The 19,487-nt window shown below is 39.5% G+C and overlaps 1 protein-coding gene across 1 annotated transcript; it reads right to left on the bottom strand.

Annotated features, from left to right (window-relative positions):
* Positions 1-441: 441 nt before the first annotated feature.
* fam83ha (family with sequence similarity 83 member Ha) lies at positions 442-10,651 on the bottom strand. The gene is given in 9 exon segments (XM_032553075.1): positions 442-1,131; positions 1,227-2,417; positions 2,419-2,469; positions 2,471-2,541; positions 2,544-5,755; positions 7,084-7,208; positions 7,799-7,963; positions 8,061-8,505; positions 10,387-10,651. Coding segments are annotated over 8 exon segments (5,271 nt in total). The 5' UTR covers position 8,505; positions 10,387-10,651; the 3' UTR covers positions 442-1,119.
* Between the last annotated feature and the right edge of the window lie 8,836 nt (positions 10,652-19,487).

Here is a 19,487-nt window from a genome sequence, read left to right as displayed (position 1 = left end):
GGTCATAGTAAAGAGGTAAAAGGGGCTGCATGCAAAATATGCAAACCGTATTTTGCATATTTTCTTCCACATCACAATTATTCTCTAACTTATGTGTCTCAAATCAGTCTGCATGACATTGTAGTTTCTGGCTGATAAAATATGAAAAATTCACAGAAGACAGAGTATGCTAGATTGGATGCAAATTCTACGTATTTAGATTTGTGTAACAGTTAAATATTTTGACCACATGATGGCGCCAAAGGAAACGCCATGATTGATTCAGCTTCCATCCAAGGACTTCAAGGTTTCAGTAAAAAATGATCATCAGGCAACAAGAAGATTCAAATAATTAAAACACCTCAATAAGTGTCAAGAGAGTCTCTTATTAAATGAGAATCTAGATAAAAATGTGCAAATTTGGGAGTAATTTATATATAATGGACTTTTAATACAACCAGCTACAGCTTGAAAATAACCTTTAATTTCAACATTTCTCATATTGAATAAGCAAAATATCACATTTGGTCTGAATACCACTTTACTGTTGTAAAAACAGTTTAATGGGACATTTTCTCTCAGTCTGCTGATCCTTTCTGGTAGTTCCATGATTTTCTTTGTACTCATGCATGGACGTAATCTACACATCCACCTCTTTCAACTCCACAATCTACAAACATCTATCATGTTTTCTTTAAAGTGAATGAAAGCAATATATTACAGAAGAAATTATAGTACAGTTTTACCAGCTTTACAAATTCTGGTTACTTCAGATTTTATAAGATCACATAACGAGTTGACTTTAGTCAGTGCTGCAGTAAAAAGGCAAAAACAGGCGTCACCACATAAAAATCCTGTTGCACACATTGCACTTTACCCATGCAGTCAGTAAATACAGCTTTGATCATGTCTTCTGCAAGTAAAATTATGATGCAAATCCTTTACTGAACATGGGGCGTGCCGCTGAACAGCTTTGCAACATTCTGCACTGCTGGTAGTTTTATCTGGTGAAGGTAAGTGAAGGCAAAGTCGTTGCCCTCAACCTTCTGTGCGTAGAAAGTCTGTTTGCGGCAAAAGCAAGAGGCATCTCGCAGAATCAAATAATGTCTTTCCCTTTTCTCAACGTCCCTTGGATTCCATCTAAGGTGCCATCTGTTGACGAGAAAGTAAACAGAGAAAATCGTTTACTACATATGCAATCAGATGTGTATGTAACTACCTAAATGAAACTGGTAACACATTCCTACCTCAAAACGACTGTAAACTTTCCTCTCCTTCCTCATGCTCTGAATCCTCTCCAATAGCTTCTCCTTCTCCTGAGTTGATTTAGTTTGCCCCCTGTTGTATGACCTGTACCCCAACTCCTTTTCGTTTTTGATCTTTTTGTCAGCCTTGTCTTCTTTCTCGTCGTCTGTGACAGGGGACTCTTTTGTTGCTTCGTTCCTGCTTTGGGATTGGGCAGAAATCTGCTCCAGGAGCAGCTTAGTGTCATCTCGGAGGTTGCTGCTTGTGATCACATTCACTGTTGAAGAGTGGTAGCGAGACTGACTCGATTTGGGCTGCTTGGATGTCACCTCTGATGTTTCGGAGCAGTTACTCTGCTTTGATTGGTCTTTCATTTTCTCCCTGCTTGCAGGATCCTCAGTGGATGGTTGCTGGCTCTTATCTTTGTCCTCTAGATTGTTGGACTTTTTCTCATCTGTCTCTCCTAACTCAGCCTCTTTTTTACTACTCTCCTGAGGTGCAGCTGGTTCTGGTGTTTGGCTTTGAGGAGTGACTGTTTCAGATATTTTGCATGGCAAATCAGCTTCAGCTGGGGCTGCCGTGGTAGTTTCACTTGGGCTGCTCAGTGATTGAGCTGTTGGCTGAAGAAGAGATTCCTCTGATTTTGGTTGAGTATCATTGGATATTGAGTTTGTATCTGAGAAGTTTTGCTCTGTAGAGACACTGGTTACCGATACCTTAGCTTCAGGGTCCAAACCTGACTGGACTGACTCAGACGTTGAGGAAGATGATAATGTTTCAGGAGCTGAGGGTGTGTTCAAGTCTGTTAGCTTGAGGTTGGACGACGGAGCAGTTTGTATTGCTACTTCTTGAGGAAGTTCACTTTTTTCCAACAGTGAGGCTTTAGGAGACTCTGTGTTTTCAAGTGATCCTGTTTCCGTAGGTACATCTGCAAGTTGGGTGTCAACTGGATCTGTGACAGATGAAACTGTCTTTTCCAAATCTGGTTCAGCGACTGAGCCTTCATGACCAGATTCACTAGGCAAAGTGGAATCAGGTACAGATGGACAAACAGCAGGAGATGTGCTTTGAGCTTCAGCATCTTCAGGTGATATAAGGGCTTCACACTCTTTTGCAACTGACTCCTCTTGCCCTAATTCAGTAACATTTTTCTCTACACCTTCAACTAAAGGTGTACCAGCAAAAGATTCTTTCCCTGTTTGTCTCTGTGGTGGCATTTAAATTGTCTGGCTCCAGATCAGCAGTCAGTTTTGTCTGGAGAAACAACAGCATCTGTATTTGCAGCATCAGCGACTGAGGTGTTCTCAGATGAAGCGATTGGGAAACAGCATTTAGATGAGTTTGATCAGAGGTTTGTAAATTTTCATTGGAGGGCTCTTGCTGTGAGGAGCTAACAGGTTCCTGAGCTTTAATGTCATCAATATTTGATGATGTCTTGCTACTAACATTCGCAGAGCTGTACACTTCTTGGGCAGAATCAGAAAATGAGGTCTCTTCTGTCGTGGCAGGGTGGTTATTCAAACCTGATTCAAGTGGAGGAGTATCAGAGGTAGAGATTTGCACTGAGCCTATTTCTGTTGTAGTTTCTGCTTCTGAGGGAAGAGGAGGAGAGCAAATACTGGTTTCTAACTGAACAGATTCAGTGTTTTGGGGAGTAGTAGATGATGAAGCTTCCTCTAAACTAGGAATTATTGAAATACATTCTAAAGTAGGAGGTTCTCCGTTGTCAGCGCCTTCACCATGGCATGAAACGGCAGTGTGAGCAACATTTGCTTGCTTGGGTGAGTTCTTTTGGACAGAAAGTTCTGATACAGTTGGGTTTTCTGATGATTTGCTCTGACTTGCTTCGGTTTCTTCAGCAGAAAGCCTTTCTGAGTCTGTTTTCGCCGATTCAGCAGAAACTTCTTGCGCTTGTTCTCCAGAAGTACTGAGGGTACTGGGATCATTTTTGACAAGACTATCCTGCTTCCTGGTATTTTCATCATGCTTCAAAGAGGGTGACTTTAAAGAGGGTGATGACTCTGAGTTTGATGTCTCTGTGGACAATGTAGTGCTATTTTCTGATGAACCCTTTGGTACAGAAGGTTCCATGCTTTCTGGTGTTCCTTTTGGAGGATCCTCTTCCTTCGGGGACACTGACGTGTTCTGGAGATCTGCCTGTGGTTTTATTGGGGCCTCCTCTTCTCCCTTTTTAGCTTGTGAAGCTTTTCGTTTCGCTGCCAACTCTTTAAAGAACATGAGCCTATTATCAGGATCGCTCATATCTATATATGGAGATGTGAACAAAGGATTGGGCATTTTTACCGGTTGATCGGTTTTAGGCAGTTCAACTGATGTTGGCTTAGATTGAGGAATCAATGCTGACAAACTTTCTTTAACAAAAGGATTTGGCAGAGTTGGATATTCTAGAGGTTTACTTGGAGGGTCACCTGTTTCTGCAGAAACAGAAAGGCCAGCTACTGACTGGCTGTCCAGCTCAGTTTTCTTAGGCTGGACTTGTAGTTCAGTAGAAGGTTTTGGGATATTGGAGTCCTTGTTGCTGATATTTTCACTAGGCTTTTTTACTGAATCTTTAGCAACTGAAGTTTCAGGAGTTCTTTTTGGAAGAGACTCTTCCTTCTGGCAAATTGACATGGTTTTGACCTCTGACTGCGGTTTTAACTCTGCCTTTTCTTTTTCCTTTTGAGATTCTGTAGCTTTAGCAGCTTTACGTTTTGCTGCCAGCTCTTTGAAAAACATGAGCCTCTTATCTGGATCATTCATATCTACATCAGTGAGCAGAGGTTCAGTCGGTTGTACCGGTTGATCAGTTTTGGGTGCCTTTAGTTTAGGGAGCTTGACTTGAGGCATCAATAGTGAAACATTATCTTGCTCTACATCTGTTGGTTTTATGGCCTCCTTTGCCTCCAGGGTATCTGCAAGGTCTTGGGAATGTTTCCCCCTTGATGTGTCTTTATCCTCCTCTTTTTTGCTTACATCAGCGGGTCTCAGTGTTTCCAAAGTGGATTTTATGTAACGACTCCACTCGAAAGGTTCTCTTGCAGTAGATCTCCTTTGCCCCAAAACCTGTGAAACAAGGGGAAGTTTGGCCTGTTCGGTTTTGGTTTTGTCACCTCCCTCATCGTCTTGGTCTGCAGTAGTAGTTTCTTGAGGGGTCTGTTGCTCCAGGGAGCTGAAAATCAGGGAAGACCTTAATCTGGAGGTTATTAGCCCCCCTGGATTGTATTTTCTCTTGAAAGAGTCATCCCTTTGAAGCCCTGTGCTAACTGGCTGTTTTTGGTCCTCCTCCTCAGTTTTTCTCTCTTCAGCTGTGTAGGAGGTTTCAGAGGATGCTGGTGTGGTTTTGGTTTCTATCACCACTGGAACAGGGTCATCCAGAACTTTCTTCAATTTCTCTTGTGTGACTGCTTTGGCAAAGCCCGGCATTTGGCTGACTCTAGGTACAGTGGTAACCTTAAACTCTTTGACATTGGGTATTTTAGAAGCTGGTAGACCTGGTAGCTGGGCCGTTTGTTGGATGGGATTCAGAGGTTCCTCAAAAGTGTCTGTCGGCTGAGTTGGCACCATTGGCAGGCCTTCTTCCTCTGGATTATCATATGTACTAAGGTATGAGCCAATTCTCCAATTTCTCAGCTTCTGTTTCACAGTGGGATCCTTGCGGTTCAAAGTAAGGTCATGGAAAAAAGGCTTCTGATCGGCAGAGTTGGAAGGCGTTGGAGAGGTTTGACAGGCATATGGCTGCCCTACTCCCAGTCTTTTGGGTTGAGGGGAAGTAAATGAAAAATCCACTGGTGGTTGTAGTTTATCTGTGCCTTGATCAACATCTAGATTTCTGGTGGATGATAAATAGTTAAGAACAGGATCAAATTCTGGTGGTACTTCCTGTTGTAAAGCTGGTACAGGGTACTGTTCAGGCAGATAGCCTTGGTTCCAGAACTTATCATAGCTGCTGTAGTCTTCTTCTGGTCCTGGTCCTGGTCCAGGAAAAGGCTGCTGGCCCCTATGAAAAGGTTTTCCCCTTGGTTCAGAGTCTGGCATTCCCTGTTGTGGCATTAATGGGAATGAGTATCTGCCAGGAACATCTTCAGTATAAGAGTGACGCTTTAAGGCAGGATTATCTGTCATCAAATGCCGTGAAGGACCCTGGTCAAAACCGGGGTCCATGTGCGACTGTTGGGAACCAAACCTATTATACATATCTGCAGGGCCGCGAAGAGACCCCTGCCTCTTTAGAGCCATAATCCTCAAATTCCCATCGAGTTGATCATCATACGGATGTCCTCCCCAGTCATCAGAAGGAATGTCCAGAGTCAGGAATCTTTTAGGCTCTCTGTACAGTGAAGTGCTTTCGTTGGGAAATTCTCTCTTTTGTAAAACTTTTAAATCCTCCATCTGAGCAAGCATGTTCTCAACATTCAGCGGCTGCGACTGAGCGAAGAGAATCCGGAACTCCTCGTCGAAGGTGGTCACCAGCTGTCCAAGGAAGAGGTGGGCCATGCAGCGGTGCAGCTTCTCAAAAGACCACATGAAGCTGGAGGAAGACAACAACCAGATGGGGTTAACATCTTAGAGACAAACTTAAAAACAAGAGTACAGCAGCCTTCACACTTATAAAGATGTGCACAAAGCCCTGAAGTAGATCAATCTTTTATTGTTGAAGCTTAACCTTTCGATATTAAATTGGAGTACATAAATTCAGAGGAGAAAATCCCACATTAAGGGGTTATTTTTAAGAAAATTGTGCAAACCTCTAATAATTGCTAATAAATAAATAATAATTTGGACTTTTGTCATTTTAACTTGTAAACTGTGACTTTCTGTTTCCCAACAGCTCTTTACTTCTATATATTGTTCACCAATATGGGAAAGACCAAACAATGGCTAATTACATCTTAGGAGTTATTTCTCTACATTTTGATGATCGTAGCTTAATCTAAAATGAAGTTTCTGTCATATCTGGAGGGTATTTGGGTTTTTTCTGTTTGTATGTTTATTTTTGCTTAGCCTATATATCTTTAATCCCCTTTGTTGTTTTCTGCTCAATTTATTCTTGTTTATTACTCAGCTTAGTTTTTCTTTCTCTTCCTCAGTGTTTCCCCGTTGTTATTTATTTCCTCTCCAGCTCCTTTCTATTTATGTCTCTCTTTCCCTCAGCCTGCTGGCCTGGTCTCCTCTCACAGCTACACCCTGTTTCTAATAAGACACCTGTTTTTTATTGGTCTCATATCCAAACTTATGTAGAAACTGAATATAGGGTTTTTCCATTTCCTGTAAGCTATAATCATAAAACCTTCCAGAAATAAAAGCTTGAAATGAATCACCGTGTATAATCTATCGAATGTTGGTTTCACTTTTTAAATTCAATAATATTCCTTATTTTGATGCATTCATTTGTTTTTGGACTAATGTTACCTATACCTGCATAGTGAATAACAGAAAGCTTTTAGTTTTAATTTGAAACAACCACATCAGTAACAAACAAGGCTTTTGTTTGCAAGTCTCCATAGCAACCATTAAATACTAAACAAAACACATCGACAGGAAGCTATTTTAGTCAGAGGACATTTGAGATTTTAATCAACAAACACTCCAATCTATGATAAAGAACCACAGATGGGACCCCACTGTGGGAGGTGGAGTAATGCTGAGGGCCTGTGAACCTTGTTAAGAATGCATGACATCATTGCATCGAAGCATTTAACTGCTAGAGAAGGGAAACAAATATAGAAACTTTCAAGAAACAAGAAACTTTCTTTGCATGACAAGATTTTTGCTGCTGCAACAAAAGATGGATTCATTTTAAGGCTTTTTTACACATCTGTACTGGGATATCTTTATGTTGGATTTAAAGGAGCCCACCTGTAATTTCCACTCAGCACAGCTCTGCAGTCGGTTAGCAGGAAGCGATCCATCATCTGGCCTTTGAAGGATTTCCCAGAGCGGCACTGATATGTTATTCCAGATACTGTTCTCAAGCGTAGGAACTGCAGGACACATCAAATCCAGTCATATCATTAATAATCAGCAGGTCATGCATGTGATAATGTTTTGAGCTGCGAGCTAAGTTAGGAGGTAGAGCTATATTAGCACTGTTCCCTCTAGCAATGCTAATATATGCTGTTAACCTGATTTAAATCGGTTACATAAGAAAAAGGAAAAATACTGACAAACCACTTTATTTCTACAGTTAATTCACCTGAAAGTTCATGGATTATAGTGTAAAGAAAAGCTTGATAAGGTTCCTTTATTTGGATTGTGAAACTATCTACCAACAGCTATGCTAACCGCAATACTTCTGCTTTTCCGCACCATTATTTTGGAAACAGCACTAGGCAACAGAGCCGGTGGCATGATAAATACATGATTGTGAGAAAAATTTCCATGAAAAGACCAAAAAGCAATGTGCTTGTGTGTCAGTGCGTGTGAAGCTCCACTCCCTGTCTGCAGCAGGCGCATAAATAATGTCTTTTAAACAACTGAAGGATAACCTTGAACTGTTTTAAGTCATGCATTATTGCTTTATTTGCAACAAAATGTAATTTTTTCAGTAAAATGCATAAGAAGCTGTACTCACTGGGAATGCCTGCAGATTGACTCTGCAGTTGGCCACCATGTTAACAAAGAGATCAGCATTCTGCTCATCCAGCAGGATGTAGACAGCAACTCTCCTCCCAGCGGCGTTGAGAATATCCGCAAATATGTCGACATCAGTAAACATGTCCATCACTATAGCGATGACCTGAGCAGAGAGAAGCCGAGAATGAGATAATAGTTAAAAATACAACACAGGTGGGACGCTTTGAAAGGAAGGTGAAGAAGGTTTGAGAGAGGTCAACCTGCTGGGCGTTCTTGATCAGCCGCCGGGCCTGCTCCTTGATGCTCGGCATGTCCGGCTCCGGGGGGTTAACCAGGGTCGTGACCTCTGTGGGCTCAATGAAGTGATGCATCTGAGGCCAGCCGAGGTCCAGACCGGGGACGTCCAGGTCGGAGTGAATGGGCCAGTAGGTGTCCGAGGAGCCTTCTCCCTCGCTGTCCAGGAACTGCTGCTCAGAGAGGATGCTCTGCTTCGGAGGCTGAACGACGCTCTGGATGTACTGGATCTCAGCCGGGGACAGGAAGTCCACCACGTCCACGTTTTGGAGGCACTGATAGTATCCGTTCAAGCTGTCCTCCACCAGGGCATCGACAGCCAGGCGGTACTCCTCCCGGTAGTGGGGAGGGAGGTAATTGGGGTCCAGGGGGTTATCCCCAGCGGAGGAACACTGAGAGCGGCGCGCCATACTGCAGTTCCAGGAATAAAAATTTCAATAAATAACTCATTCATTGCAGTTTGGTGATTTACATCACATCCTGTCTCAGATTTAAAATATTTGTTTGTCAAAATCCAAAAATCGCAAGCAAAGTGAGTTCTGCAGAAAAAAACAAAGACTGAGCAGCTTCAGGAATCTGACCTTCACATTAGCTTGACTGGGATCACAAATAAATATAATTATTGGAGTTTGGAATGTAGGAAAAGGATGGAGATACTAGACTTTACATGTAAACAAAAAAAAAAAAATACAATAATTCAGAATTACAGTAAGAGTGGCACGTCTAATATAGGCCAAAATAATAAGATATGCTTTGATTTGTCATTTAGTTCATTAAAAAATTACAAAGCACCACCACATAATGATGATTGTAATAGAAAAACATTAACTCTTGTTGTTATTCTAAATAGTCCTATGATAATGACAATAAAATAGAAATAAAAATAAAGTAATAAGTTGCTATCATCATAAATAAATCATTAACACACCCTTACCAGCACCAAATAATAAAAAATAACTAATGATTATGTATTAAATAGTGATTAAATATTTAACTATACATATGACTCATACCATTACAACACAAATAAAATAATAATAAACAAATATAAAGGTAAAAAACTAATTATATAAGACATTTAATTAACAACTACCATTACCAACACCACTGTCACAACAACAATACTACTACTGAGTGAAACATGATTACATCATTTATATGTAGTATTACATAATTATATATTATAGTAATAGGAAATAATATCTTGTAATAATAACATCTACATTATTAATATTACTTCTACAAATAATAGTAATAATAATAATAACAATAATAATAATACTTTGCTACTACCAATACTAATAATAATTATCATAATACATTATAATAACAATAAGATAAAAATGACACCTTATTGATACATTAATAATGATAATAATTATAGATTCAGCTATATCTTAAAATTAGCCAATACGTAGGTAAATAAAATGATCATAATAATAAATAATAAAATAACATTTAAAGAACTGGTACCTCTGCTGCTTCCATCATTATTATTATTAAGACAACAACAACAATATTAATAATAATACCATATAAATGTAATGATAATAATAATAATAAGAATATGTATCATGTTTTTCTTTTTGGACCACGAGTATTAAAAACAAAATCAATAAATCAACCAATAAGGATAATAGTAATAACATTTTCAGCTCCATCTTAAAATTAGCAAATCAAAAGGTTAAGAAGTAAATAATTAAATACCTTATTTTTAATAAGTAATACCTGTCCTGCCGCTACCATTATTACCACAATCATAATCACAGTTATTGGGCGAAGAAGACTTCAGGAAATACCCTGCAAGTCGGAGAATATATCACATTTATATATTGTAAAACTGGTAAATCTTTTGTTTGTTTGTTTGTTTGTTTGTTAGTGGATCTGCTGGAATAGCTTTAGGTTGGAATGTGAATAAAAAGGGAAGAAAGTTGAGTCCAACCCCAGGAGACAGGCAGATGGTTCTGGGTGCGGCTCCTCCCTCTGGCCAAAAGTCTCCATTTCTAAGTTCACCGTGAAACCGAGCAGTGTGACAGAAAGCACGTCACAATAACAATATGTATCAATTTTCATAAAGTGAATAAGAAGAAAATAGATAGCTAATAGAAGTAAACCGCAGATTTTGGAGTAAAAGTGACTCTTTCTTCCAAAGTTCGTTTATAAAGCTAAATAAATAAAGAATTAAAGCTAAAACAGAAACAGGACCGCCATATTTACACATTAATAACGATACATAGCGGTTTTATTCAGCAGCAACCAGTCCCACCCTGCGGTTTTTTGTCATAAACTCACCTCTGTTATATTTCCTCGTCAGGCTTTGCGGAGGTTAAACTTTGCGACCATCCTCCTCCCCGTTCAGCGACTTTTTCTCCACTGCTGCGTCGCGCTTTTCTCCATGTTTCCAGCTGGGAGTTTGAAAGAAAACTTTTCTCTTACATGCCTCTTCTCCTCTGTCCTCTTCTCCTCACCCAGCTTAACCAGTTTGCCGTCATGCTTCAGGCATGTTGGGCTGAATCTCTGAGACGCGGAGGGGAAAACTTGCTGTAGACAGAAGCCCCGCCCCCTTCCAGGGCTTCATGTTTTTTTGGTTTTCAGACGCATGAACTCTGATCATCTCTTATCTGACTCCTGAAGTGCTACTATAACTTCCTCAGAGCATGTAATGGAGGCTTCATGTGTGTTTGGGTAAATCTATTCTCTGAAAAGCTCATCTGCTGCCATCTTCAATAAAAACTCTAAAAACATCCCTACAGCTGAGTCATAATAATAAATCTAACATATAGGCTTTGTTGGCTTCAGTGATTGTTTAATCACTTGAGCTATGAGTTATTAAGCATTGACTAAGTGGGTTGGGTTCACGGTTGTTGGCTTAATTGCTCATTTGTTTGGTGCAGTTTCAACATTAGTCACAGACGTTCAACTTTGGAAATGAGATCAACAAAATTAACCTAGACAAAAAAAAAGAGGAAACAATAAGAGATGAGATGAGATGCAGTCACACTCTGTAGGCATTAAAAGAGCTGAATAGTTTCTTGAATCATATCTGAGGAACAGGACTTGTTCTTCAGCTGTATGGGGTTCCAAATATGTCAAAAATCTTGTTTTTGCTATGGCGTGTTTTGGAATATCACACGGCTACAACACCTCTGACTTGTGGAGTTCCTCAAGGGTTTCTTCTGGGACCACTGTGTTTTCACTGCTTTTGCAAATATAATAGCCAGTTTCACTGCTTTGCTGATGATATTCAGTTTTATGTCTATAAAACTCTGTGTGTTTATGTGACACAGTCAAAGATTGTTTAGTTATTACACACTCAGTTATTTTATGCTCTCTTCAGAATTACCTGACATGTTTCAATGTTGTACTTCCATCTTTGTCAGGTGTTATATATATTCAGATTCACATTCCAGTAAAAGTAAGAACAAGTGATTCACTGGAACCTCTATATTGTACCTCTGCATATTTGCAAATTCAGCAAATTTCTGTCATTTTGTGTAGAACGTAACTCCAAGTTATTTGCGGTTCTTTATTGTTGTGCCTATTTAAAGTAAAGTAAAGAAAAAGCAGCTTGAGAAGCTGAAAAATTCAAGCCATTACTTGACAATAAGATTGGTTGATGTTTGCAAAGCAGTCATTGATTTTCCTGGTCGCTGATTGGCTGAACCCCCAACAGCAGAGAGATAAGGAAGACCATTGATGTTAGCGCCGCCATGGTTACCACTCTGTTATATATTGTATGATACTTTTCTCTTTAATAATAGACAGTCAAATTAATGTCTGAATGTTTGTCAGAGTGCTGACATTGAACGAATCATAAACCCATAAATCCAACCAAACCCACAAACTCCAATCTCAAAATCCAATATGGCTGCTGGATTAAACACAGTGAGTAGAGTCTCTTAGTGATGCTACATGCAGAAGTTGAAACAACGACCTTGACAGGCTGCCACAGGTCCTGATGATTTTTTCAAGAATGTTCACACAAACAGAGAAGATAATTTGTCTTCTTCTTCTCCTCTGCCTGCATTTTCTCCGTGTATCGACCTGCAAACTGCAGCTGCCTTAGGGAGTCGCAAGAAATAATGACAAATACAATGAGTATTTGTATGTATTTGTCTATATGTAAAAGGTTTTGTAAGACAGGCATCAGTCACAGCCTCTCAGCACAGTGTGGTGCAGCCCGGATGAATATCCGGCGGGACCAGATGACGACTGTAAAATGGAGAAGTCGTTTTGATCAGTTTCCCATTGGTTCATCATGTGAAACACTGATTGCAAAAGGAATCAGTCTGAGGCAGTGCAGAAACCAATTAAACAGTGCTCTCTTGAACTGCTATATTGCTTTCTTTCAGTTTGTGTTTCAAGTAGGAAGTTCATTGTTAGAGGCTGTAACAGACCAAATCACCATCCCATTTAACAGAGCAGCATTTGAATGGAGTTAGCAATAAAATCTGCTTTTTTTATATCTCAGTCCATTAGCAGTAGCTTGATAGCTATTATCTGTGTTTCATCAAGAGAGCTGTCTCCTGCAGGTTAGATATTAACAGGTCATAACCTCTCAACAGATTTCCAAATATGCGGACTACCTCTTTAAGGCTTCCTGCTGCTGGAAGCTCACATATCAAAGTTCAGTTCTTTTCCAGGTAATACCCCAGCATGTTTTTCATGTATATTATGGAGCAAAGTTGAATAGCACCATATTTAGCCATGCTGTGTTAAAGTATTTTTTGTCATACTTTAAATTTTAATGCCAGCTTTCGTGAATCTGAAAACATGAAAAAGGCTAAAAAGGTTTGTAAGATTCAGTCTGGAAAGCGTTCAAAGCCTTTTGTGAAGCTTTGGAACTGCAGTGAGATCCGTTTTCCATAAATGGAGAAAACATGGAATAGTGGAGAACCTTTCCTGGAGCCAAAATGACTTCAACGTCTCATTTAGCAGGTCTGTGTTGCCTCAGATAAGGTCAGAGGTCATGAGAACAATAATAAAGAGAAACTGGAGAGAGACCCACATTTACCAAAACACATCCTGATGAAACCAAAGTGTTTTATGGACAGATGAGACTAAAGCAGAGGTTTTTGGAAGGTGTCACATTTGGCATAAAACAAACATTTCAGAAAAAGAACATCATACTCAGTCAAACATGGTGGTGGCAGCATGGTGGTCTGGGCTGCTTTGCTGCTTCAGGACTTTATTTCAAAGGCCATTTGTTACATAAAGTAACAAATGGGTTACCTGGTTACAGGTAATCCTACCTTGGAGTGACTATTAGATTCAATGGCAGCTGGAAAGTTTATAGGATTAAATGAAGTAAAGATTTTTATGCAATATTGCAAACAGTTTTTGCAATTTTCCTGCCCAAACAAGTAATATAATCACTTTTAATCGAGCACAAACGGACAGCTTTCAATAGAAGAATCTCTTATAGTTTATTTTAGAGTTTCAAAAGAGTTTGAGACACGAGCTGCAAAGTTGTGCAAGTCCTGCAGAGTAGGATCTGCTACACAATAAGCAATTAAAGCTGTTTATTAAAACCGCCAGGGTAACAAAGGAAGATCCTCGTTGGTTAACCTCAAACTGCTTCGCTGACTGTCATGAGGTTGTCAACAAACAATGGGAGCTGTAAAGAAGGATCAGGACTGCAGTGATCTGAACCTGCAGCTGAACAACGCAAACAGATCCAGGCACATTTCACCTGTCAGCGCTGATTCTGCTGCTTCTTCCTCTACCAGACTACCTCTGTTGCTTCACTTTCTGTTTTGGTGATTACATAGAAACATATTTTAGAAACTGGATTAAGATTTTTATTTCTAGCAGTAGCGCTTGCTCTGCTCTCAGTCCTAAAATAGCTGTGTCAGAAAAATGCTGGGTCTGAGCCAAAGGAAGTGAGGCAATGTAGCAACTCAAGTGAAGACTTGAAGACAATTCCTCATTGTTACCCTTCGGGCGCCACCCAAGGCACACAGATCAGGAGTGGGAATATAAACATCTGAATTCACATTCAGCCGACTCATAAATAGTTGCTGCTCCGCATACCAGAAGGTAACATTCACCTCTGCGGTTTCGTAACCTGTGTAGATCAGTAAAACATTCGAGGACTGACTCTCCCTGGCTCTGAATGACCAGACTGATTGGGAAACACAATCAAACCCCCAAACTGCAGCTGATATGATTTAGGACACAAAGAAAGGAGACAAAACCAGCTGAACACTGTGAGTTCAGCTCTAAAAACACTCTGAACTCACTTGATCAAGTGCTTAGTTTTCATTCCCCAACATATCCTGGAACAAAGTGAACTAACTGCATGATTAACTCTTGACGTCTTAAACAGTGGGGCATATTTCAGGGCTGTGAACCTGAAAGGCTTTGGCTTTAATGTGATCTAGTTTTACGTGTGTCAGGCGTCATGAACAAAGATATTTTCCACTGAAAACTGGACTAAAGCCAGTTGGAAGAACATGGCTGATGGCTGATACAACATGAAACGTTCTGGGTGGCGCTGAAAAGAAACACTGCAACGTACCTCAAAATGTGAACTGAAAAGCTGAACTTCATAAATTAGCGGGTGGGGTCTGACTTGTAATAACAGGTATTCTTTAATAGGAGAGCTCACTGGGCATGCTCAGACCTAATGCGGTTTTTCTGGCATGTTAGTTAGCTTAAATTACGGCAAACTGGTCCAGACTCAACAACTATGTAATGGATTACTGTCAGGTTCTGTGTAGGACATTCAATGGTTATCCTGCAGTCTCAACATGATTCTGTTCTGTGTTGCAATGTCATTTTGAGCTCATGGTGTTGTGCAAAAGTTTTAAACCAGCACTTATATTTTTATCCTTTGCAGCCATGCAACCAGGCTGCAATCTTCTAAAGCAGCTGCAGAACAAGACTCTGGGCATTGCTAGTTTGCTCACCTCTTCCATGTCACATGGAGGATGATGCCTGGAGTGGTTGTCCCACCCCAGGAGTGTTACTCAGCCATCAAGCATCACATTGCCCAGCTTCCCTTGGGAAGCTCCTGCCAAGTTGTTGAACTGATCATCAAACGTTTAATTCAGTTGAGGGATCAGTGTGACTTTGGTTTTGGTCTTTGACCTTTGACCACTGGTCATGGGATTCTTTCTGGTGTCCTTTTGTGGGGAAGTTGCAGAAGTTTAGAGTTTTCCAGTCATTTAAAACCCCAAATCAAGAGTGGTATCCAAATCTTGTAATATTGTTAAACTTCTCCATAACTTTCTGCCTGTGTTCCTCTGTCTTCATTTGTTCGCTGATGTTCTCCAGCCAGACTCAAAGGCCTTAGGAAAACATCTACATTCATACTGAGATAGTATTTAGAGGTATAACAATAAAATGGGGTAATGAAAATATGTATAAATCAGTCAAAGTTAACAAGAAAAAGTCCTAAAAAAAACTTAGAAAGATGCTGAGATGCAGAAAATAAAGAAACTGACTTCTGCACAGAACTGATTTCAAATCTTCATCAGAATAAACTGATTATCGTCGTTAAGTCCTCACATTGTAAATTTAGCATTGATTTAATGTGTTAACAGGTAAAAACAAATTTAACCTTGAAAAATTGGAAAGGAATATAAATTTAGCTAAATATGAGCCGCATTGTGAGCTGACTCGTTTCATTCAGAATCTTTTCTGTTTAATCAGTGGACCAATTCACCGCTTCCTTACTGCTTTATTAAATCCTGGAAACTTAGTGTGTATCTGTTGTTTATAGCACTTTTGTCATGTTGATAAGGAGAGGGAAGGAAAAGGAAGACAGTCACAGGATGAGGAAGAGGATGGGAAAACAAAGAGAAGGATAAAAGAGGCAGGATGAGATCATGAATGTCTGGAGAAAAGTTTGATCAATGAATTTAACAGGTTGAATGAACAAATGACCAAACATGAATTTAATGTTAAAGAAAACTTAATTATAGACAGTCTGGCTATCAAAGGCAGGAGACTCTGTTGTGTTTGTCATTTGAAGAAGCCTTGATAGATTCCAGAGACGGCTGCATTTTCACAACATGTTGAGTCTCAGAGACGCAGCGATCCCAACGATCCCTCAGCAGCCAGAGGAGATGGACGGCGTCCAGCAGGGACCATCAGTCCTCTGGTGGTGAAAGGACAAGGCATAAACACTCAGGTGAGACAGAAACCTGAGCAGGATAAACGGTGTGGTGTTAAAGCTCTGTCTGTACGCCACACTTCAATCCAGCTAAAGATGAGCGAAGAGCAAAAACTCAGCTTAAATTTCAGTAAACTCATTCAGTGGGAAAAAAAATAGTGTCACAAAATACATGTTCTTACTGAACATGTATGAAATTACATGTTATTCAAAAGAGTTACTGAAATTACTGCATCTCCACTGGTAATACTTTTGCTAATAGGACAGAACTTAGTCTTAGTAACAGTGGCAACCCATTTCATTTTTACTTTTAAGTATTTAAATAAAGGAGCTTTATACAAATTGGCCATAAACCTCGATTTATTGTTTTTTCCTCTCTAAATTACATTAAAAGTTGGATTTTTTCTGAATTTTCCAGTATGAGGTTATGCTAATCTGCAATAAAACACATTTTACCAGGGTTGCCAATGAAAGTGGAGGGTAGCAGTTGCGCAATTCAGCAGAAGTTGTGCATCCAATTTGACTGTCAGGGCCTGCAGCGACAGGATGGACGGCTTTGTTTTCATGCACAGAGTGAATCTTTGTGTGTGTCATCAAATTCACATTAACTTGTGCTTCCCTGCACCTGTGTTTGTACGTGGCAGCTCACCTGCAGGAGTGGCAGCTGCGATTTATCAAAGACTCCAAACTACTCTAAAAATGCAACAAGACATGAAGCAGCTGAAAGAAAACAAAGTCAGATAAACAACCCATTCTGGCCCTACCCTCATATGTGTTCGTTGAAGCATTCCTTACAACCAGCTTCAAGCTCTTCTCCAAGGATGAACTCAAACAGACTGGATAGACACTGGCTGACCACAGTTATGCCATAATTACAGCCTAGAAGTCAAAAAGCTGTAAATCAGAGAGCAGCAACTCTGCTTTACATTTCTGTTTCCTGGTGGCTCCTTTGTGCTGCATCCTGTTGCCCATCCAGCAGCTGAGCGGCATGCGGGAATATCCTGAGACATGCATCACAGAGCAGATATCATATCCTGCCAGAGCATCCCCGATGCAAAGATAAGAAGGCAAACTTCTTCAAGTTAAAGATAAAAGTGTTACAAGTAAATTAAAGGGGCAGTATTATGTCTTTTCCAGCCATTTTATAGCACAATAAAGTAACTAAGTTAACTTCAGTTGTTAAAATAATATAATATACATCAAATATGACTTCAATTTTTATTTGTAGTTTATTGCCTTAAAATTGGGCAACTGTTTCTTTAAAACTCCTGCTGTTTCTGAAACAGGAACTCATGACTCCTCTATTAACCCTTTAAAAACTTTTTACCATGTTGCTCTGAGAAGTATCTCCTATAATGAGCTCAGCAGATGCGCAGTTCCATTAGGTGTTTGCTAATTGCTGCTGGCTAGTCTGAAGGAGCTGATTGGGGGAGGAGCTGAGCCTCAAAGGTGGAGCTAGGTTAACCCAGCTGTTTTTCACAGCTGAATAGTTGCCATCGAGATCAAAGGATTTCTCATACATGCATGGATGAATCATGTTTTTGATGAGGGGATATCGTTATAACATGATGTAAAGCTCAAAAAGTCAATTTAACATAACACTGTCCCTTTAAAGAGAACAGAAATGACTAGGATCAGTTCCGGATCGAAGAGAAATGTTGACCAGAGGTGAAGCGGTGCAGCCAACCTGAAAGCAGATCGCTGATTGTGACAAAGTTTCATGTTTGCCATTGTTCCTGGGTGGTAAGCCAGCTTCCTCTCATACTTCTAGTAACATTTCAGGTTGAGCCTCTTTCTCTCATGGCCACCGTCTGTGGTTGGCTGCTGCAAAGACATGCTGGCAAGGCTTCAAAAGGCAGGTGCTGAATGTGGGATCAGGGCCAGGTCTGGGCTCAGGATCGAATGCTTCTGGTCAAACTGTGGTATTTACATAAAAACACTCCACAGAGAGCAGAGAGGCTTCCTGCAGTGGAGCAAAGGAAACACCTCACTGTGGCTGTGGAATATATCTGTACATGGTCACATGGGAAAAGCATAATCACATGTTTTAAACGTGATTTAATCCAAAATCACAGTTAAAACATTTATTACAAAATATGTTTCAAATGTTAGAAAATGTACATAGTTCATATAGAAAGTCATATTCAGTAAATTAATATTTATGTCCTCATGAGTCTTGCTTGTCAGTACCTTTTGAAAATAACAAAAGCTAGTATTTAGCATATTTTTCATTAAACTCACATTTCTGTTTTTAATTTTTTTGATGTATTATTCTAATGTTAAATGTTATGTTTTTATTAGCTGTAGCTGAAAAATCATCATAATTAAAAGAAATAAAAGCTTCCAAACATCCATCTGTGTGATGAATGTAGATCATAGGTTTCATTTTGTAATAAAGTTCCTGAATTAAATTTTATTCAATAATATTGTAATTTTATGAATATAGAAGCAGGTGTTTCACATATTAAATATTAAACATTGTGGTTTTCCACATGTTTCACATGTCCCATCTTGTGTTAATAACATGTAAAACACATTTGCCCATATATTATCACACAATATAATTTCCACAGTTGTTTCATGTGTGGAGAAACGTCTGAATCATAAATTTGACTAAATTCTTTGTCAGAATAATTTAAAAGCAGACACAAACGTTACTCTTTTGGTTTTATTGGACTGTTTTGATTGTTTTACTTTGTTTTGGTTTATTCATTTAATTATTTATGTTAGTTTGTTTCTGTTATTTTTCCTCACGCCTGAAATAAATCATTAACAGGCTAAATATAAATGCAGGTAACAGGTTGTGAGTTTGATTCCAACATCTGTTAAATACAGAAAATACCAACTAGAAAAAAAAAAGATTGTTTGGTGTCCCCTCTGGCTCGGTGCCCATACCCGCCTGTTGGTGCCACTGGGTTTATAAATGTGTGAATATCTAAATAAATAACTGGTATTGCTAATGGGTTTTGAGTAGCTGCTGGGTTAAAGCTTTAAAGCCATTTAAAATGTAATCCTGTGGGTTTAACATGGGAATGTTTTTACACATTAAAAGAAATAAATGTGATATTTCGGTCAAAGACACTGACTGACAGAACGACATCCAGTTCTGAGGGCGGAGATGAACGTTATTAAGCTGTTCTTTATGGTCACTGTGTTGAAACAGCGCCGCTCCCAGGACATTTACTCCCAGATGACCTCATTGGTTTCAACTTTGGTCAATTGCTCTGAGCAACAAAAAACAAAACAAATGAATGTTACATAATTAAAACATGGA

The sequence above is a fragment of the Xiphophorus hellerii genome, chromosome 22, assembly GCF_003331165.1.
Source record: "Xiphophorus hellerii strain 12219 chromosome 22, Xiphophorus_hellerii-4.1, whole genome shotgun sequence".
NCBI classification, from domain to species: Eukaryota; Metazoa; Chordata; class Actinopteri; order Cyprinodontiformes; family Poeciliidae; genus Xiphophorus; species Xiphophorus hellerii.
The sequence above is the reverse complement of the archived record's forward strand: the minus strand, read 5'-3'. Positions and strand labels throughout refer to the sequence as shown.